Below are 22,959 nucleotides of genomic sequence, written 5' to 3' on the forward strand. Positions count from 1 at the left end.
AATGTGTGCTCTAAGTACCATTTCGGAGAATGCCGATATCAGAACATCGTCAAGTGCTACACCTGCGGAGGAAACGGCCACTTCTCTAGGGAGTGTGCAAATAACAAGGTAGGATCGGGATCAAGGCAGAACGATCAAGGATCCCGTCAGCAATCGAGGGCACCGCAAAATGAAGCAAGAGGAAATCGCGACCCATCGTCGCGGCAACAACAACTTCACCGCCCAAGACTTCCTCCACAAGCTAGAGCGTACGTGTTGGAGCAAAAGAAGTCGAAGAAAGAACAAGATGAACGCGAGAAAGGAAATTTGACAGGTATGGGCGAAATTCTCAACACCCCTGTGGTTGTGTTGTTTGATACGGGCGCGTCGCACTCGTTTATATCTGAATTATGTGTGCACACTTTGGGTTTGCCTTCTAGCGAATCTGAACATAGAATGATGGTGTCCTCACCAGTAGGAGGAATGATAGAAATATCTAGAACATGCTCGAACATAGGAATTGTTATGGGAGAACTTAAGTTAGTCGCTCACAACCTGCAAGTTATGACGATGAGAGATACCGACGTGATCCTAGGAATGGACTGGTTGGCCGCGAATTTCGCGACGATTCGATGTAAGGAGAGGCAAATATCCCTACAAGCTCCGGGAAAGGAACCTATCGTGTATCATGGCATCTCGAGGAACTGGCGAACCGCGATAATCTCTGCACTGCAAGCTACCGCGATGATGAGAAAGGGGCGACCTGCCTATCTCGTCTATCTTCACGGCGATGAGAATGATGAAAGAAGAGTGGAAGACGTCGCTGTAGTGCGGGAATTCCCAGATGTTTTTCCCGAAGTGCTACCTGGACCGCCGCCAAATCGACAATTGGAGTTCACCATTGATCTCGAGCCGGGAGCCGCACCCGTATCTAAGGCACCGTATCGAATGGCACCTAAAGAGTTGGAGGAACTCAAGATACAACTCCAAGAGCTCATGGACCTAGGTTTTGTTAGGCCTAGTGTTTCGCCATGGGGCGCACCAGTTCTATTCGTAAAGAAGAAGGACGGATCGATGAGGATGTGCATCGACTATAGGGAGCTAAACAAGTTAACTCTTAAGAACAAGTATCCACTGCCGAGGATAAATGACTTGTTCGATCAGGTTCGAGGAGCTGGAGTGTTTTCGAAGATGGACTTGAGGTCCGGATATCATCAACTAAGAGTTCGAAGGGAGGACATACCGAAGACTGCATTTCGCACAAGATATGGCCACTACGAGTTTGTGGTGATGCCGTGTGGATTAACGAATGCCCCAGCGGTATTAATGGATTTGATGAATAGAATATTCCATCCGTACTTGGATAAATTCGTCCTAGTATTCATCGATGACGTTTTAGTCTACTCGAGGAACGAGAAGGAGCATGAAGAGCATCTGCGAATCGCTTTGGAGACTTTGAGAAACGAGAAGTTGTACGCCAAATTTGGCAAGTGTGAATTTTGGCTGAAAGAAGTAAACTTTCTTGGACATATTGTATCGGCGGAAGGAATTAGAGTGGACCCCGCCAAAGTTGAAGCCGTGCAACAATGGAAGTCACCATCAACCCCAAATGAGATTCGGAGTTTCCTAGGCTTGGCAGGATACCACCGAAGGTTTATAGAAGGGTTCTCCAAGATAGCGAGACCAATGACGCAACAACTTAAGAAGGGAGTCAAGGTGAATTGGACCCCAGAGTGTGAAGCAAGCTTTCAACTCTTGAAAGAGAAGTTGACAACCGCGCCAATTTTAGCTGTGCCCGAGTCTGGAGTGAACTACGTAGTCTACATCGATGCTTCGAAGGTTGGACTAGGATGAGTGTTGATGCAAAACAACAAGGTGATCGCCTACACGTCACGACAGTTGAGACCACACGAGTTGAACTACCCAACACACGATTTGGAGTTAGCAGCAGTGGTACACGCCCTAAAGATTTGGAGTCATCACCTCTACGGAGTTCGATGTGAAATCTTTACGGACCACAAAAGCTTGAAATATTTCTTCGAGCAGAAGGACTTGAACATGAGACAACGAAGATGGCTCGAACTAGTGAAGGACTACGATTGTGGTATCAATTACCACCTCGGCAAAGCAAATGTGGTGGCAGATGCTTTGAGCCGAAAGAACCATTCGCAACTAGCTTTCCTGACGGAAGAGGAAAGTTTGATACGAGAGTTTAGTAGATTGCGATTGGAAGTGATAAAGGCACCTGAAACGGTGGAAGGACGAATCGCCACCTTAGTGGTGGAGCCAGATTTGAAAACAAGAATCGTTGCAGCGCAACGAATGGATGAGAAACTCGAAGAGATTCGAGTGGAAGTAAGAACTGGCAAGTCGGAAAAATTTTAGTGAGGAGTCCGATAATGCTCTCATCTTTGAAGGAAGACTATACGTGCCCGACAACGAGGAACTCAAGAACGAGATCATGAGCGAAGCTCATGAGACTCCATATACTGCTCACCCTGGAAGTACAAAGATGTACCAAGACTTGAAGAAGTCATTTTGGTGGAATGGCATGAAGAGGGATATCGCGACGTTTGTGGAGCGTTGCTTAGCCTGCCAACAAGTGAAGGCATTACATCAACGACCGTATGGAAAATTACAACCGTTGGAAATACCCGAGTGGAAGTGGGAGCACATCACCATGGATTTCGTGACGGCCTTGCCAAAGACTCTCAAAGGAAACACCGCCATTTGGGTGATTGTAGACTGACTCACCAAATGTGCGCATTTCATACCGATTCCGATAACTCACGGATCGGACAGACTAGCGCGTATCTACATACGAGAAATCGTGCGATTGCATGGAGTCCCAGTGACGATTACGTCTGATCGTGACCCGAAGTTCATATTAAAATTTTGGATTAGTCTACAGCGCGAGCTTGGAACACGATTGAACTTTAGCATGGCGTTTCACCCGCAGTCCGATGGACAATCCGAGAGGACGATACAAACTCTCGAGGATATGCTAAGAGCCGTGGTGCTCGACCGAGGCGGAAGTTGGGAGACCGCACTACCGTTGATCGAATTCGCTTACACCAACAGTTTCCAAACAACGATTAACATGGCGCCGTATGAAGCCTTATACGGAAGAAAGTGTAGATCACCACTCTACTGGGATGAAGTTGGCGAACGAAGGGTACTTGGACCCGATGCAGTCGAGGAGATGATTGAAATTATTCGACAAATCCGTGTGAGAATGAAGGAAGCCCAAGACAGACAAAAGTCTTACGCTGACGTCCGACGGACCGACTTACAATTTCAAGTCGGTGATAAAGTATTTCTCAAGGTATCCCCGTCGAAAGGGATAACACGTTTTGGTGTTAAGGGAAAGTTGAAACCACGTTTTATCGGTCCTTATGAAATTCTCGAAGGAGTAGGACTCGTAGCCTATCGATTAGCGCTACCGCCAAACCTTGGGAACGTACACAACGTTTTCCATGTGTCGCAGTTGCGAAAGTACGTGTTCGACCCGAAACATGTGATTCACTACGAGGAAGTTGCTTTGAATCCGGATTTTATGAGGAACGACCTCAGATGATCTTGGACCGTAAAGTTCAAATCTTGAGGAACAAATCTATTGCTAGCGTGAAAGTACTTTGGAGAAACCACGAATACGAGGAAGCCACGTGGGAGCTTGAGGATAAGATGATGGAACTGTACCCGGAACTTTTTCCATGAAGTACCAAATTTCAGGACGAAATTTTTTTTTAAGAGTGGTAGGATGTAACATCCCGCTTTTTCGAACCCTAATTTTAGAGACGTGGAAATTTTTGCATTAAATGCTTTTAATGCTATGATATGTGGAATTATATGATGAATGATTTATTGCAATACTCTTTGTGACCTAATTGCGATATGAGATTAAGTTTGAGTTGAATAGTCAAACTTGTTGAATATGTGACGTGGCTATTGAATAGTCAACATGGTGGAAAATATAACGTGGCCGTGGAATGGTCAAAGTCGTTGGAAAATGTGAAGTGGAGATGAAATTCGAAAATGTGAATATTTGGATGCGGGGAAAATAATATTGTGGTGAATCATTTTCCTAAGGGATGAGTGAGAATTTAATAGGAGCATTATTTAATTATGTGGAATTTTCGACCCCTCCTATTTATTGGAAAGAAATCCTATTTTTCTTGGATTTAAATTGTTGTTTGGGATAATTATCCGAATTAAATCCAAAGTCCGAATATTCCTTATTTTGTTGATGAAATTTTCGAAACCCTTGTCATATAAGGGGATTTTCGAAAATCCCTTATATTATGGGAGAAGGGATTATTTTTACTATATTACTTGATCCCTTGTTTATTCTCTTCCATAAATAAATTCAAATATCCTAGCATATCTTGCCAAATCTAAAAAGATTTTTCCATATCCTAATTAAATTAGGATTTAAATTAAATTCCTTCTAAGGAATTGAAAATCATGCCACTTTCCATATATCTTGGGGAGATTTACATATATCTTGGGGAGATTTATTATTATTTTCTTGCTCCGTGATATTTTATTCTACTCCGTGAAATATTCAAAAATAAATCATAGGCTAAATAATAGCCTAAGATTCGAAATTTCCGTACTTTTCTCCCCTACTTCACGCCAATTTCACCAACAAATCTTTCCAAATCTTTATTTATTTAATTATTGGATTATATCTCGCACTCTATAAATAAGAGTGAGAACCCAAAACCCTAGCATCAGAAAAACCGCCCCCCCCCCACTCTACTTCACGTCGCTCTTTTCTCTCTCCCACTCTCTCAAATATTTATTTTACTTCCTCCATTAATTCTTCATCATTTGGGGAAGAATTGAAGCTGCAATTCAAGATTTTGTCGAAGAATCAAGATTCTACTTGTTTCATACGATTGTTCTTTTGAAAAAGGTACTTTTATTTTGATCTTCTCTTCTTCTACCGATCAATCGGTGTTCTTGAGTCCACATGCATTTAGATCGAGTGAAAATTTTGATGCATGTGTGGGTGTGTGACCGTGTGCGTGTGTGCATGCCTCGGTATGCATGCACACGTGTGTTGTGTGTGTGTGCGTGTGTTGTGTGTGGGAAACACTCATGCGTGACACGATTTGATGATAAATCTGGAATTGTTGTGTGAATAAAAACGATATGATAATCGTACTTTGATTTTGATTGGTGATATTGAAAATAATCGATGGGAAAAGGGAAACATGAGATCATGCATGATTTTGATCCATGATTGAGACTTATTTGAAATATATGAACTAAAGGTGATAGTTCGCGTTCCCGGTGTGATAACAAGAAGAAGTGCGTTTTTGAACTCGAAGGAAATCGAGGTGGGCTTTATTCTTAAACTCTCTCTTATGTTGCAAATTTATGAAAGTGGAGCAATAAGGATGGATTAAACTGTTATGCCATGCCTATGAATTATTTTTGGATATTGTGTGTGCCTGATGCCTAGATTGTGAGTACGCTTCATTAGGCTAAAGGGCTATAAAAACGAATTCGGGTCTGAGTAGGGCCGCAAACCCTATCAGGCTAGTGTACACGGGAGATCGGGAGCCGTCCTTGCTAGTCGGCCGATCTCGTGGGCAAAAGTGTGGCCACACTTCGTCGCACCATATGAAATGATGATTGATGAGAAAATGGGAGGTATTGTTTGACTGGCCAGTCCATGAAATATTTTGTGATACTCGATGCTTATCTTTAAATAAATGACCTCGAGTTCACTATGGTAAGGGTGGCATAACTATAAAATGATTTGGCATGAGTCCACTGAGTATGTTTAAAATACTCAGCCCTGCATATGTTTTCCCTATGTGCAGGTTGAGCGGCGACGGGCGGTCGGTGGTGTTGAGATGGTTGAATCGAATAATATGGATGGTTGGGATTTTGAGTGTAGTCGTGTCCTCATACATGGCTTCGCTTTCTCTTGGAATGCTTCCGCTGAATATTTTGAAACTTATTATCTTTGGTTGTTGTGAACTTATTTCTTTGATTTGGAATAATGTGAATTATTGCGTTTTGTTGGAGCTACAATAAACCTTTGATTTTTGAGCTTAGCCTATGCTATCTATTAAATCTTGATCTTCGTATTTAAAGCCGTTGACTTGTTGCGTTGATCTTCATTAAACACTTGGTCAAATCTCTTTAAATGAAACCCTAGTCTACATTTCTTGTTGCCTTAAGTTCGCCTAGTTAACAATCACCATATTTATTATACCCTAGAAATGCCGGACTGTTACAGTTTTAGTGGAAACTTTATTCTCTTCCATACTTTATTCTTTACAATACGCACATATATAAAATGATTGTGTGTGCAATTTGGTAAGTGGATGTTCACATTCAGATATTGAAAAATCCATATTTTACTCTTTCTTTATTTTTCTTACTTTATTCAATTTCTTACAATAATTTATTCACTTTAACCTTTAACACGTAAATTTATTAAATCTTGTCTGCGAAAAATAAAAATGCGCCAACTATTACAAATTAGTAAACTAAAAAAAATACTACGAAAAAAGTGATTGAAATCTCATCACTAAATAATGACGCATTTCTCATTTAAGATAAAAGTTTACAATAAAATTGAGATTAATTTTTATATACAACCAAAAACAAATACTCAAAAAACATGATTTTTGATTATCATGGCCAGAGTATACTCTATATCAATTAAAACACATAGATTGAAGTAAAATTTACAAAAATATTTTAATTTTTTTTGTAAATTATGGATTCCCTTGTGCGGTTGATAAGTTTTTTCTCCTTTTATTTTCAAATGGTGAGTATATTGATTGAGACAAGAGATCTAGAGTGAGAAGCAAAAGTGTAACTCCAATTGTAATTGTACGTTTGTAGGAACCTACTCTCTCTCGTCCACTAATAAATGTCTTATTTTATCATTTCATTTGTCCACTAATTTTCATTTATCTTTTATTACTGTCACTTTTTTATAATGAATCCATATTCTACTAACTTTATCCCAATTATATTTTATTATAAAATTAATATATAAAAATAAAATCCACTTTTCATAACATTTTATCCCTCACTTTATATTACATTTTTAAAAAATCTGGTCTACATGGTCTTATAACAGTGGACCTCCAGTAGTAATCAATAAGGTAGGCCGGAATCATAAATACTTCAAAGAAAATAAAGGGACTTCGAAGACATCGAATTGAATTTTACCCGAATAGTCAAATCTCAAATTAAATCATCAGACAGAAAAAAACCAAAAACACTAAAATATAAACCAATACACTGCTATAAGAGGTCCAACAATCAATATTGGTGCCCCCACAATCAACAATTATAAAACCAATTGCCAAAAAAACCAGAAAATTCACCCCAACAAACATGACTTCCGTTTCCGACCAACAAAATCTCCGACCACCGCCGCATGTACTGATTTTCCCGCTTCCGGTACAGGGCCATCTCAACCCCATATTGAAGGTAGCCCATCTTCTCTGTCTAGCCGAATTCCACGTCACCTTCATCATCTCCGAATTCAACCATCGCCGCCTGCTCCAGCACACCACCGCTTCCGCCGCCTTCTCCCGCTACCCGGGATTCCAGTTCTGGACTCTCCCAGACGGCCTCCCCGACGACCACCCCCGCAGCGGTCACGGAGCCATGGAGCTTATGTCTTCCGTCGCAAACGTCACAGTCCCACTTTTCAAGAAAATGATGATCCAAGAAAACTTGTTGGCTTCCGCCGCCCGTCGCTCGGTTACCTGCTTCGTCGCCGATGGTCTGCTCAGTTTCGCCCCCGACTTTTGTGAAGAGAACGGAATTCCGCTCATCTGCTTCCGACCTGCCCCCGCCTCCTACTTTTGGGCTATTTACCGTTTTCCTCAGCTTCTTCAAGCTCAAGAAATTCCTTTCGAAGGTCAGTAAAACTAATTATATTTTGTATTTGGAAAATTGAAGAAAGAACCACGGAGTCTGGTCAAATTATGGTGCTTCATGCAACTTTAAAACCAGTTGGAAAAATAATGATGTTTGGATTTGTTTGCGATTATTCCAGGCCGAATTTTTCCGGTCATTTAGTCTACGTAACCACATTATTAATTTAAATTTCACGTGTAGGTGACATGAATATCTCACGGTAGTACAAATGATAATGTTAGACACTATGAATTTTACTGATCGATTTTTTAAGTTGCGAGATAGACCATGATTTGACAAAAAAACGTCAAGAGAATTTTTGAATATATGATTTTTCTGCTGTCATATAGTATAATTTGCTACGGCAGGCTAGAATTTAACTAAACTTTGTTGTTTTTATGATAATTTGCATTATTATATTCGAGTTTTATAGTAAATCTTATGCTAAATATATCTAATTTTGTAGGAAAATCGATGGATGGATTAATAAAAAGTATACCGGGAATGGAAGGTTTCCTACGGCGTCGTGACTTGCCGGGTTTCTACCGTGTCGATGACATAAACGACCCCACTCTCAAGGGAGTTGTAGCTGCAGTGATGCTGATTCATAGGGCGCAAGCCGTAATACTCAACACTTGTGAAGATTTAGAAGGGCAAATACTTGAAGAGATGCAAAAACACGTACCAAGAGTTTTCTCCATCGGTCCAATCCACGAGCAAGTGAAATACAGGCTGATGGAGAAGAAGACGGAGTCCTCAATCATCACGGCCAGCCTATGGGCGGAAGACCGGAGCTGCATCGATTGGCTGGACGCGCAGCCGCCTAAATCCGTCGTCTATGTGAGCTTTGGGAGCATTACACTTTTGACGAGAAAGCAAGTGTTAGAGTTCTTGCATGGATTACTCGAAAGTTCGCATAGATTTTTGTGGGTCATGAGGCCGGATTCTGTCACCGGGAGCAACGGAGAGGATCCAATTCCGACGGAACTAATGGAACGTATTAAAGGGAAGGGTTTGTTGGTGGAGTGGGCCCCACAGGAGAAGGTGCTCAATCACCCTGCGGTTGGTGGGTTTATGACGCACAGTGGATGGAATTCGACCCTAGAGAGCATTGCGGCCGGCGTGCCAATGGTGTGTTGGCCATATCTTGGGGATCAACAGATCAATAGTAGGTTTGTGAGTGAGGTTTGGAAGATCGGATTGGATATCAAAGATACTTGTGACAGAAAGATTATTGAGGAGGCAATTAGAGATGTGATGGAAGTTAGAAAAGATGAGTTTATGGAAAGGTCAGGAAATTTGGCTAAACTTGTGAAAAGGACTATTAGTAAAGGTGGTTCGTCATATAATAATTGGGATGACCTAATTCAGTATATTAAGTCGTTGGTGATTTGATTATGGATTTCCAATTGTATTATTGGTGTTGAATAAAGTTAGAGTTACTTTGCATTACGTGAAATTATGCATACCTCCTATTGGGTGACCATCCACATTAAACATTATTGTACGAAATATATTGATTTGAACTCCCATTGTGTTATGAGATGGGGTACTCAAAGAGATTATCCAAAGTTCAAAACACACGATAAATTGAGTGGCAGCTGTATATTTGTGACTGAGAGTAGTGGCGGTTGTTAAGGGCCGGGTGGAGGGCGCATGCCCCCCAATATCCACTTAACCCTTAATCTACTGTAATTTCGCCGTGATCGGTAGGAGTGAGAGAAAAAAAATTGAAAATCGAATATTCGATTCAAACCAAATCGATGTTTTATAAAATTTTATTCATTTTTTAAAAGTTAACTTTATTAGAAAAGTTTGGCGGTTTGGTTCGTTTCAGTTCAATTCGAATATAGTATAAAGAACCAAATTAAACCCTAAACCGATTTTACTTTTATATTATAAAATATGTTTATATTAATCATTATATCTATTTATTAAATTTATGCCTACAAGCTAAAAATCCAAGTTAACTAAGTGTAAAACAATTCAAATGCGCTATTCTTACCATTTAAATATATGTAGCACACATAATTCTTGATACTAGTATATTTGGATATTGTTATACAATTTTGGTTTTCAGTTTGATTTAAAGGGCCGATTTTATTTAGATTTCGGTTTGGTGTAGCTTCATTTTATAGTAAAGTTTGATTTTCCTATTTGGTTTAATTCTGGCAAAACGCCAAACTGAAACCGAATGTTCACCACCTTCATGGGCTTCTGGCGTTGCTTTGAGGATGAAACTTTGTCATATTTTGGGTTGCCCACTAGTGGCCCATTTCACAAAAACACATTAGTCAAGAGCCCAAGGGTCCAACCAAGTGTTAGAGTTCTTACACGGCTTGCTCGACATTTTCAAGAGGTTTTTGTGGGTTATGAGGCTGGATTCTGTCACCGAGAGTGACGGAGTGGATCTAGTTCCGGCGGAATTATTGGAACGTATTAAACATTGATTTTAACATAGTTATATTATAGAAGAAAAAAAAAAAAAAAAAACTCAATCTAAGTGTAAAACTAATTGTGCCACCTCAAAATTATAAGTAGAGTATTGAAGTTGAAAAACCTATCTGTAAAAATGACTTTAATTAAGTCATTGTGAAATTATAGTTCTACTTTATTTTAAAATAGTTTTATATTAAAATGAAATGTTAGTGAGAATGAGTTAGCATAATGTGAGGTCTACTATAAAAACAGTATAAGTGAAAGGTGATAAATTTTTGAAACGGACGAAAATAGAATTAAGTGGCAAATTTTTAGGGACGGAGGTACGTTACTCCCTCCATCACCTCGTTAGTGCATGATGCTTGGGTGACGGGATGCTTGTTGCATTGCGTCCTCTCCCGTCTCTTTCCTCCGGAACGGCAAATAGCTTTCCCACAATCAATAACTTAAAACTATAGGATTCTATCAATCAATAAGGTTAGGGCTGGGGAAAAATACCGAAATTCTGAAATACCGGTTTTATCGTATTGAAAAAAATACCGAAAATACCGAATTTTCGGTAAACCGTGACTTTCGGTACGGTATGATACCTTACCGAAAGATTCCGGTAAGGTAACAGTATGAATTTTCAAATACCGCGGTATACCGCTGCATACCGAAATTCGGTATATACCGTAAATTAAGGTATATATCGTAAACTAAGGTATATACCGCAAAAATATAAACACAATTTTATATAAAATATTTTTTATATATTTTTAAATTATAAAATCTATTGTGAAATATAAATATAATTATGAATAAATTATATTTAATTTATTTTCAAAATTATACAATATAAATAATATTCTAAAAACTCTAATTTTCTATTTTAATTGATGTTGAAAGTCAGGTATACCGCAAAAGTAAGGTATACCGAACTTCGGTACGGTATACCGAAAATGAGGTACGGTATTGGTATGGAAAGTCATCATATCGAAAATAAGGTATACCGAAGTCCGGTATACCGAAAACTTTGGTAAGGTAAAGGTATAACTTTTTCGCATACCGTATTTACGATAAGGTATACGGTATGGTGGTTTCGGTAAGGTATACCGTACCTACCCACCCCTAAATAAGGTTGCTGGCCTCTGCCCCACAATCATAAATATTTATCTATAACTTTCCCGTATACTTTCATTAGCTGTCTAAGAAAGCATATTGGGATCTCGAAGAGATACGGATTTGAATTTTACACGAATAACAAAATCCAAAAAATATCAACCTATACACGGCTCTAAGAGGTCTAGCAATCAATATTGGTGCCCCACAATCATCAATCAAAACCACTTCCACTCTCAAATAATTGCCAAAAAATCAGAAAATTCACCCCAACAAGTAACAACATGACTTCCGATTCCGACCAACAAAATCTCCGACCACCGCCGCATGTTCTGATTTTCCCGATGCCGGTGCAGGGCCACCTCAACTCCATGCTAAACCTCTCCCATCTCTTCTGCCTAGCCGAATTCGACGTCACCTTCATCATCTCCGACTTCAGCCACCGCCGTCTCCTCCAGCACACCACCGTTGCCTCCACCTTCGCCCGCTACCCGGGATTCCAGTTCCGGACCTTCCCCGATGGCCTCCCCGAAGACCACCCCCGCAGCGGCCACAGAGCCATGGAGTTCATGTCTTCTGTCAAGAACGTCACAGTCCCTCTCTTCAAGGAAATGATGATCCAAGAAAACTTCTTGGCTTCCGCCACCCGTCGCCCGGTTACCTGCTTCCTTGCTGACGGTCTGCTGAGTTTCGCCGCCGACTTTTGCGAAGAGAATGGACTTCCTTTAATCTGCTTCCGAACTGCCACCACTTCCTACTTTTGGGCTCTCTTCCGTTTCCCTCAGCTTCTTCAAGCTCAAGAAATTCCTTTCCAAGGTTAATTAGACTAAATTTTAATATTTCCTCCATTTCATATTAATTCACACGAATTTTAAGAAATATAAAGAAAAGTTGTTGTAACAATTTAATTGAAAAGGTTCGATACATAGACAAATCCAAACATCATAATTTCCAGCTGATTTTTAAAGTTATGTGACGAATATAAAATTTGAATTTGACATATATTCTATTCTCATTAATCTTCTGCAAAATATATCTAACTCCGTAGTTTCTAAATGCTTTTGCAGGAAAGTCGATGGATAAATTAATTGAAAGCATACCAGCAATGGAAGGTTTCCTACGGAAGCGTGACTTGCCGAGTTTCTACCGTGTCGACGACCTAAATGACCCCGTTCTCAAGGAAGTTATAGCTGTAACGATGCTGATTAAGAGGGCACAAGTCGCCATATTCAACACCTGTGAAGAATTAGAGGGGCAGATAGTTGCAGAGATACGAAAACACGTGCCAAGAGTTTTCTCCATCGGTCCAATCCATGAGCAAGTGAAATACAGACTGACAGAGAAGAAGGCGGAGTCCTCCATCATCACGGCCAGCCTATGGGAGGAAGACCGGAGCTGCATCAATTGGCTGGATATGCAGGCGCCTAAATCCGTTATCTATGTGAGCTTTGGGAGCTTAGCACTTGTGACGAGAGAGCAAGTGTTAGAGCTCTTGCACGGCTTGCTCGACAGTTCGCACAGGTTTTTGTGGGTCATGAGGCCGGATTCCATCACCGGGAGCGACGGAGAGGATCCAGTTCCGGCTGAATTAAAGGAACATGTTAAAGGGAAGGGTTTGTTGGTGGAGTGGGCCCCACAGGAGAATGTGCTCAACCACCCTGCAGTTGGGGGATTTCTGACGCACAGTGGATGGAATTCGACTCTCGAGAGCATTGCTGCTGGCGTGCCAATGGTGTGCTGGCCTTATTTTGCGGACCAAACGACGAATAGTAGGTTTGTGAGTGAGGTTTGGAAGATCGGACTGGATATCAAAGACACTTGTGATAGAAAGACTATTGAGAAGCCAATTAGGGATTTGATGGAAGTGAGAAAAGATGAGTTTATTGAAAGGGCTGAAAATTTGGCCAAACTTGTGAAAATGACTGTTAGTGAAGGGGGTTCGTCGTATAATAATCTAGATGGCCTAATTCAGTATATCAAGTCGTTGGTGATATAGTTATGTATTGCCAATGGTATTAATTGGTATTGAGTAATAGTCAGGGTGCAATTGGACTGTATATAAGTATGAAAAATTATGAATAGTACCTAGCGGATGACTCAACATTATTGTACCACATATTAATTTCAACTCTTATTGTGTTATGATATGTGGAACTCACTGAAAGAGAGATTATCCAAAGTTCAAAACACATGATGCATTGAGTGGCAGGCTGACAGCTAATGTATATTCGTCATTGAGATTAGTGGCCGATCAGGGGTGGGAGGGGCTGCCGAACCCCTTAACCTACCGGAATTTCTCCATGATGGCTAGGGGTAGGCAAAAAATTAGAAAATTCAATATCCGAACCGATCCGAGCCAAATTGATTTTTTTTTTTTTTAATTTAGGTTCAGTACAATTTTTTTTAGAAAATTTTGATTTTTGGTTTAATTTGGTTCGACTACATGAAAAAACAAAGCAAAACTAAAACAAGATTTTTTCATATTATATGAAAAGCTAAAAGTTCAAGTTGACAAAGTGAAAAACAATTTAAATGTGTCATTTTTCACTGTTAAAATAAATGTAGCACACACTATATGATATTTGAATTTTTAGGTATTGTTAAACAATTTTGGTTTGGTTCAGTGTTTGTTGTTCGGTTTTTGTGTGTTTGTTGTTCGGTTTTTGTTTTTAGGAATGTTTGATTTTTCAGTTCAGTTTAATTTTGAAAAAACACCGAATTGAGAACCGAATGTTTACTCTTCATTCCCTTTCAGCGTCGCCACGATGAAGAAGATTTGTTTTATTTTAAGTTTTCCACAAGCGGCCCATTCCATAACAACACTTTACCAAGAGCCCAATTAAGTGTCCAACCAAGTCCAAACCAACCCAAGTACCCAATGTGATATCCCTAACTCAAAATATGCCTCTATATTATAAATTAGTTTTAAATATTACATGTATAATTTAAATATGTGTGCTTGAAGAGAAAATGTGCATGAAATATACTATTTATAAAGGCATGTGTTTAAATATGAAATTTTAGCTAAAGAAATAAGCTATAATATATATATTCCTCATTTATTATCATACGTGTATATATATAGGAAAATGAATCAAAAGTTGTTTTGGAAATAAGTCAAACATTTATGTATATTTTCTATAGAAATGAATAGCATATATTACTAATGGAGAGGAAATTACAGTAGAAACATATGAAAGGATAATTTTAAACTATAGTATATTATTTTTCCATGCAATGTCATCATAGTAAATATTGGTGCTACAAACACGTATTATAATCGAGCAACTAAGTGGCAATCATACAAATATTTGAAATAAAGATAATAAAACCTTTTCACACGTCAGTTGACTTCTTATTGAAATGTATAGCCATACTTTGTGAAAAAAAAGAGAGACGGGGAAAGGAGTGTATAAGAAGATAGATTCGTTAGAAGTATAAAAAAAAAAGAAAAAAAAGAGAGGAGAACAAAATAAAATCAGGGATTGTTTTACTCGAAGAAACATTTTAATTGGATTGAGTATTGTAGATCACAATCAGAGCTTGATTAGATTATCTGACGTAATCAGGTGGGTGTAAATCACTCTTTTGATTTTATATGCGTTATATGATCGATTTCAATATTGGTGTTGAGAGTTTGGATTACATAATTTATATCAGATACATTTATACGATATTTGATATTGATGATGAAATATGATATGGATATATGATAGCTGTAATGGATATGTTTTTCATATGACATCAGAGTTTTTCAAAAGCATATGATTAAAGAGGATCTGTGACAGTCTTGCCCTGGATCTGAAAAAAAAATATAGAGGGACCTTCGGGTCATAGAGGGACCTATGAGTCCAATTACAGAGGGACCTTCGGGTCATAGAGGAATCTAGGCAGATTTCAGGCTTGATTTGTCACAGAATAATAAATTCAATAGAGAGGCATATGCATCGAGATATGGAATTGTTGATTGAGATATGGAATTGTTGGGGATATTTAATGTTTTTGGTTATATGGATTGAATTAGAAGTTTTTGTAATTATAGTATGTTGATGGGGATGTAATTAATATATGCATATGGATATGAAATTGTTTATGATATTTGTTGTATATTGTGTATGATTATATTTGTTGTTTTGCAAGAAAATTAAGAAAGGGTAAAGTAAGAGAGACGAAAAAGTAGAGATAATGTTGCTTCTATTTTGGGAAACGTTTCTTTTCAAATGAGACAAAGAGAATATTTATAAATTATAAATGTGTACGTCGGAGGGGTTGAGGTGTTACACCCAACACATGGAATATTTTTGCTAAATGTCTTCCAAAAACTTTTGTCCCTAAAAAACCCACCTATAATTTGGAACCCTCTTCTCCTCCAAAGTCCAAACTAAAGATGACAATCCGATACGATGATCCGATAAGAATCCGCACGAAGTTAACCTGATATGAACACGTACATTTATGATTTGGGTTCTTATAGAGTCGACCTAATAAGAACCTGAAGATTTCAGGTTGGGTTGGGTCGGGTTAGGGTCATATAATATCATGTTTTGATTGTTATCGCGTTCTGTCAAATTATAATATTGTACAGTAACTAACTATCACTAACAGAAGGCTGACATTTTTCTGGATGACATGATGATCCGCACGAATCCAACACGAATCTGTTGGGTTGGGACTCGATAAGAATCTGATGATTTCAGGATGGGTTGGGATTGACCTTATTGGGTTGGGTCAATAACGTGTTGACCCGATAACTACCCAATCCGCACGATTTGATAGCACTCCTCTAAAACACAGAAGTCACAAAAATCATAAATAACTTTAGCATTGATTTTATATAACCAAGTCACTGTTACCATTTTTATTTCTACGTTTGAATTACAATCATATTTTTAATATTTAGTGAATAATGTTAGAACCCATTATACATACTACCAAATCATTTATCCACCATTCCAAGCCTATTAAATGATACTACTGTTACTGTGTTTTTGAATTACACATGCGAAATAGAAACAAAAATGAGTAAAAGACAGAGATATAGAGGAGAGGGAAAACTGCAGGTTTTAATATTAGTGGCCCTCAATCATAAATTAAAACAAGTTCCTATCTCATGCTCCCTTCGTTCCATAGTAATAGAGTTATTTTGCCATTTTGGTACGTTCCATAGTAATAGAGTCATTTCACTTTTTAGTAAAAGTCAACATATTTCTCCACACATACTTTACTCTCTCTTACTTTTTTCTCTTTTCATCTCTCTACCTTTTCCATTATTCACTTTTTACTTAACTCACGTAACACAAATTTTCTTAATCTCCATGCCGAAAAGTTTTGCCTTCATTATTATGAAACTAACGTTAATTTTAGTCTACTTTTAGTCTATTACACTCGCAAATAAATTTATGACATGAATATCGACCTAATTTTTATCTAACACGTGTCCTAAAGTTAGGAATCTAGCGATCAATAGTGGTGGCTCTAAATCATAAATTAAAACAAGTTCCCTTCTTATATAATTACCTAATAGTAGTATCAGGAAATTTATCAGCAAGAAGATGAGTTCCGTTTCCGACCAACAAAATCTCCGGCCACCGCCGCATGTTCTGATTTTCCCAATGCCGTTTCAGGGACACCTCAACTCGATGCTAAACCTCTCCCATCTCTTCTGCCTAGCCGAATTCGACGTCACCTTCATCATCTCCGACTTTAGCCACCGCCGCCTCCTCCAGCACACCACCGTCGCTGCCACCTTTGCCCGCTTCCCGGGATTCCAGTTCCGGGCCTTCCCCGATGGCCTCCCCGAAGACCACCCCCGCAGCGGCAGCAAAGCCAAGGAGTTCAAGTCTTCCGTCAATAACGTCACAGTCCCTCTCTTCAAGGAAATGATGATCCAAGAAAACTTCTTGGCTTCCGCCACCCGTCGCCCGGTTTCCTGCTTGGTCGCCGACGGTGTGCTGAATTTCGCCGCCGACTTTTGCGAAGAGAATGGACTTCCGCTCATCTACTTCCGAACTGCCACCACCTCCTTCTTTTGGTCTCTTTTCCGTTTCCCTCAGCTCCTTGAAGCTAAGGAAATTCCTTTCGGAGGTCAGATAATATACACTTTTCGGGTTGGCCGTCAAAATTAATTTACGATTGTGCACGTAATTTGGATTTCTTAAATTAAAAACTTCATATTTTTTAAAAACAGACTAATAAAAAAATAGTTCATGTATCTTTGAAACGAATAGAGTAACAAAGATAGTCTTCTATTCAATCTATAATATTTTAACTAAAAATATTTTTTTATCTTTCTTATATTTTACTAACTTTGCATTTTAATTATAAGTCAAATAACGAAAAACTATGATTAGTGTCCAAAATCAGGACAAAAAATTTAACATATACTCCATATAACATGCATGTCCTAATTCTCTTCGTGAAGTACTATATAACATCGTATAACTCCGTGACAATGCGATGCATATATGATTTGCCTAATGTTGTTTCCATCTGATTTTTTTAATTGCGTAATAGACTAAAATTTTATATACCATTACAATATATACTTCATTATTTTTCATACAATTTGCCCTATTACATACTCCATATTCTAATTCCATAAGTCTAACTCTTTAGTTTGTTAAGTTTTTCGTAGGAAAATCGATGGATAAATTAATTGAAAGCATACCAGCAATGGAAGGTTTCCTACGGAAGCGTGATTTGCCGAGTTTCTACCGCGTCGATGACATAAACGAACCCAGTTACAGAGATACAGAAACACGTGCCAAGAGTTTTCTCCATCGGTCCAATCCACGAGCAAGTGAAATACAGACTGATGGAGAAGAAGGCGGAGTCCTCGATAATCACGGCCAGCCTATGGGAGGAAGACCGGAGCTGCATCAATTGGCTGGGCGCGCAGTCGCCTAAATCTGTCATCTATGTGAGCTTTGGGAGCTTAGCACTTGTGACGAGAGAGCAAGTGTTATAGCTCTTGTACGGTTTACTCGACAGTTCGCATAGGTTTTTGTGGGTCATGAGGCCGGATTCCATCACCGGGAGCGAGGAAGAGGATCCAGTTCTGGTGGAATTAATGGAATGTGTTAAAGAACAGGGTTTCGTTGTGGAGTGGGCCCCACAAGAGAAGGTGCTCAACCACCCTTCAGTTGGGGGGTTTCTGACGCACAGTGGATGGAATTCAACTCTTGAGAGCATTGCTGTTGGCGTGCCAATGGTGTGCTGGCCTTACTTTGCGGACCAAACGACGAATAGTAGGTTTGTGAGTGAGGTTTGGAAGATCGGATTGGATATCAAAGACACTTGTAATAGAAAGATTATTGAGAAGGCAATTAGGGATTTGATGGAAGTGAGAAAAGATTAGTTTATTGAAAGGGATGAAAATTTGGCTGAACTTGTGAAAATGACTGTTAGTAAAGGGGGTTCGTCGTATAATAATCTAGATGACCTAATTCAATATATAAAGTCGTTGGTGATATAGTTATGTTTTGACAATGGTATTAATTGGTATTCCGTAAGAGACAGGTGCAATTGTGCAGTATATTAGTATGTGAAATGTTTATGAATAGTATTGTACTCCCTCCATTTATTTATAGTTGAGGCGAAACTTTTTTGCACGGACTTTTAGAAAGGAATATTGGTTGTGCTAAATAAATAGATAAAAAAGTAAAAGAAAGGAAAAGGTGTTGAATGAAGATTGCTGACTCATAATTGACGGCTCAAGCTTATCGTGACTTAGTCTTTGTTAGTTTTCAGCATTCCTATTTCTTAGCTAGTATTGTTTAGATAGTGTTCCTGATTGTTAGCTATTTTTAGTTAAGATATTATGCACGTTGTGTTCTTAGAGGGCTTATAAATAGCACCTCATTTTAGTGGAATAAATAAGTCACTTTGAGTCATCTTCTGATATACGTTCAACATACAAATATTTTCTTTCTTTTGTGTTCTTCACTTTCTAGTTCCAACATTTGTGGCATCTAGATCTGGGTTCAATTACGATGGCCAGCAACGGGAGTTCGATGAGTGCTACACAACCACTCATTCCAGTCTTCAAAGGAGAAGGCTATGAATACTGGAGTATCCGAATGCAGACTCTACTGAAGTCTCAAGATCTATGGGACTTCGTGGAGCAGGGATATGCAGATACTGACGAGGCGAACAGATTACGGGAGAACAAGAAGAAAGACTCGAAGGCGTTGGCGATCATCCAGCAAGCGGTGCACGATAGCGTCTTCTCCAGAATTGCAATGGCGACCACCTCGAAGCAAGCTTGGTCAACCTTGCAGAAAGAATTCAAGGGAGATTCAAAAGTCATCGTCGTGAGATTGCAATCACTTCGACGTGACTTTGAAACGCTGATCATGAAGAATGGAGAATCTGTGGCTGATTTTTTGTCGAGGGCAATGGCAACAGTCAGTCAAATGCGATCTTGCAGAGATAAGATCACAGACCAGACCATCGTTGAGAAGGTGCTCAGAAGCTTGAATCCAAAGTTTGATCATGTTGTAGCTGCAATTGAAGAATCAAAGGACCTTTCGGTTTTTTCATTTGAAGAACTGATGGGATCTCTTCAAGCTCATGAGTCGAGGATTAACCGATCGTTTGAAAAGTGTGATGAAAAAGCTTTTCAGGTGAAAGGTGAATTCTCCAATCAGAAGGAGTTCTCTACGGCAAGAGGACGAGGCAGAGGAGGTTTCCGAGGTCGCGGCGTGGCCAAGGTCGAGGTCGTGGCGGTCGATCTGACGCAAAGCAATATTTTAGTGGACAACAAGGCGACAAGAGCCATATTCAGTGCCATAATTGCGGTAAATATGGGCACATGAAAGCAGATTGTTGGTCGAAGGAAAAACAAGCAAATTACGTCCAAGAAGAGGCGAATGATAACAAGTTATTCATGGCGGTTGCAGACGCCGTGGATGTGCCGAATGATGTGTGGTTCGTGGATAGTGGTTGCTCGAATCACATGTGTTCCAACAAGGAGATGTTCAAAGAGCTCGATGAATCTCGCAAGATTCAAGTCAGGCTAGGTGATGACAAATCCATTCAAGGTAAGGGGAATGGTACTGTTGTAGTAAAGGATGGCCATGGTAACACCAAACTCATTTATGATGTATATTTTATTCCACACTTGGCAAATAATTTATTGAGTGTTGGGCAATTGATATCTACTTGATATATGGTGGTGTTTGATGATCGTTTATGTGTCATCAAAGAAAAGAAATCTGGGCAAATCATTGCAAAAGCTTGTATGTTGGAGAATAGAATGTTTCCGTTGCGAATGTCAAATGTTGAGAAATACGCTCTTGTTTCCAGCACACAAGAGGCGTCGAGGTTGTGGCATTTACGATATGGGCATCTCAACACCAATGGGTTGAAGCTTCTTCGTGAGAAAGGTATGGTTCATGGGCTGCCTAAAATTGATGATTTTGATTTATGTGAAGGATGTATCTATGGGAAATAAACGAGGAAATCCTTTCCTAGTGGTGTATCATGGAGAGCTTCTAATTGTCTTGAGCTCATTCATGCTGATTTGTGTGGGCCTACAAATACGGAGTCGATTGGTGGAAGTCGGTATTTCTTTCTAATTATCGATGATTATAGTCGTATGAGTTGACAGCACCATATACGCCGGAGCAGAATGGTGTGGCGGAGAGGAAAAATCGCACCGTTGTAGAGATGGCGAGAAGCATGTTGAAGGCGAAGCATCTCCCCAACTCCTTGTGGGCAGAAGCTGTTGCTACTGCCGTATTCTTGCTGAATTTATCTCCTACAAAAGCTGTTCAAAATCGCACACCATATGAAGCTTGGGGAGGTACGAAGCCGACGGTGAGCCATCTAAAGGTTTTTAGATGAGTAGCTTATGCTTTGGTGAGCTCTCAACATCGTCGAAAGCTTGACGAGAAATCTGACAAGTGTATCTTCATTGGGTATTCTTCTCAATCCAAAGCATATAAGCTATATAAACCTCTTTGTGGAAAAGTTATTATCAACAGAGATGTCACATTTCATGAAGATGCTGGTTGGGATTGGGAGAGCAAGCAAGATGATTCATATATGCTCTTCCCGCTGAACTCGAGTGATGCAGATTCTGGTGTGAATTCGCCACACAGCAGCCCTCCGAATTCACCACAAAATAGCCCCATAAACTCACCAAATACTACTCCGAATACGCCTCATACCAGCCCTATAAATCCTCCAAACTTAAATACACCACCTTCATTAAGTAGTTGTTCATCTCTTGAAACACCACCTCCACGAGGCTATAGTCTCTAACTGAACTTTATGAGAGATGTACTTTTGCTCTTATGGTTGCGGATCCAAATCGGTTCCATGATGCTGTTGGAGAAGAGAAGTGGCAGAATGCAATGAATGAGGAGATTGGAGCAATTGAAAAGAATGGAACTTGGATGCTGGAAGACTTGCCGGAAATAAGAATGCAATTGGTTTGAAGTGGGTGTTCAAGACAAAGTATAATGCAGATGGGAGTGTGCAGAAACACAAGGCTCGTTTGGTTGTCAAGGGCTATGCACAGCAGCAGGGCATCGACTATGAGGAAACGTTCTCTCCGGTTGCTCGCTTCGAAACCGTGAGAATGTTCTTGGCTTTGGCTGCTCATCTTAAGTGGCCTATCTATCAACTTGATGTCAAGTCTACGTTTCTGAACGGAGACTTGGAGGAGGAAGTATATGTCGTGCAGCCGGAAGGATTCGTTGTTGAAGGCATGGAGGATAAGGTCTATAGGTTGAAGAAAGCTTTATATGGCTTGAAGCAGGCTCTGCGGGCGTGGTAAAGCAAGCTGGATTCGTTTTTCCAGCAAGATGGATTTGAACGAAGTGCTAACGAGCCTACATTGTATGCAAAAAAGGGAAGTAACGGTAGCTTGCTCCTTGTTTGTGTATATGTCGATGATATAATATATATGGGATCTTCTAACTCTCTTGTTACTGAGTTCAAAGAGAGTATGATGAATATGTTTGAGATGACAGATTTGGGTTTGCTTAATTATTTTCTTGGATTGGAAATTAAGCAAGGAGAAGATGGAGTGTTCGTTTTCCAGAAAAAGTATGCCGAGGATATTCTCAAGCGCTTTAACATGACGAATTGCAGAGCTGCAGTTACTCCCATGAATATGAATGAAAAGTTGCAGCTCAAAGATGGTACGGAGGAAGCTGATGCAGTAAGCTTTCGGAGTCTAGTTGGAGGTTTGATTTATTTAACGCATACGAGGCCCAATATTGCCGTTGCCGTTGGTATGGTTTCCAGATTTATGCACAATCCAACACGTCAATATTTTGGAGCTGCAAAAAGGATTCTTCACTACATAGTTGGAACTCAAAATTTTGGTATTTGGCACTCAAATGTTGCTGATTTTGAGTTGGTTGGGTTCACGGACAGTGATTGGGCAGGTTCGGTGGATGATAGGCGAAGTACTTCAGGCTTCGTGTTCAATCTCGGGTCAGGAGCTGTAACATGGAGCTCAAAGATGCATGGAGTAACAGCGCTTTCGAGAGTATGTGGCTGCCACTTCTTCAGCTTGTCAAAGAC

The 22,959-nt window shown here is 39.6% G+C and overlaps 2 protein-coding genes and 1 pseudogene across 2 annotated transcripts; all 3 read left to right on the forward strand.

The window, feature by feature from the left end:
• The first annotated feature begins 7,279 nt into the window (after positions 1-7,279).
• On the forward strand, positions 7,280-9,333 carry LOC125201953 (7-deoxyloganetic acid glucosyl transferase-like). Its single transcript, XM_048100258.2, has 2 exons — positions 7,280-7,882; positions 8,348-9,333. Exons 1-2 carry the CDS (start codon positions 7,351-7,353, stop codon positions 9,274-9,276), a joined length of 1,461 nt encoding a protein of 486 aa, XP_047956215.2. The 5' UTR covers positions 7,280-7,350; the 3' UTR covers positions 9,277-9,333.
• A 2,261-nt stretch (positions 9,334-11,594) lies between these two features.
• LOC125202198 (7-deoxyloganetic acid glucosyl transferase-like) lies at positions 11,595-13,608 on the forward strand. Its single transcript, XM_048100561.2, has 2 exons — positions 11,595-12,237; positions 12,489-13,608. The coding sequence occupies exons 1-2, from the start codon at positions 11,706-11,708 to the stop codon at positions 13,415-13,417; spliced, it is 1,461 nt and encodes a 486-aa protein (XP_047956518.2). The 5' UTR covers positions 11,595-11,705; the 3' UTR covers positions 13,418-13,608.
• A 3,365-nt stretch (positions 13,609-16,973) lies between these two features.
• LOC125191958 (7-deoxyloganetic acid glucosyl transferase-like) lies at positions 16,974-18,895 on the forward strand (annotated as a pseudogene).
• The last annotated feature ends 4,064 nt before the right edge of the window (positions 18,896-22,959 follow it).

Source organism: Salvia hispanica, chromosome 2 (genome assembly GCF_029641045.1).
Source record: "Salvia hispanica isolate PSC_SH4W2 chromosome 2, Shi_PSC_v1, whole genome shotgun sequence".
Lineage (NCBI taxonomy): Eukaryota > Viridiplantae > Streptophyta > Magnoliopsida > Lamiales > Lamiaceae > Salvia > Salvia hispanica.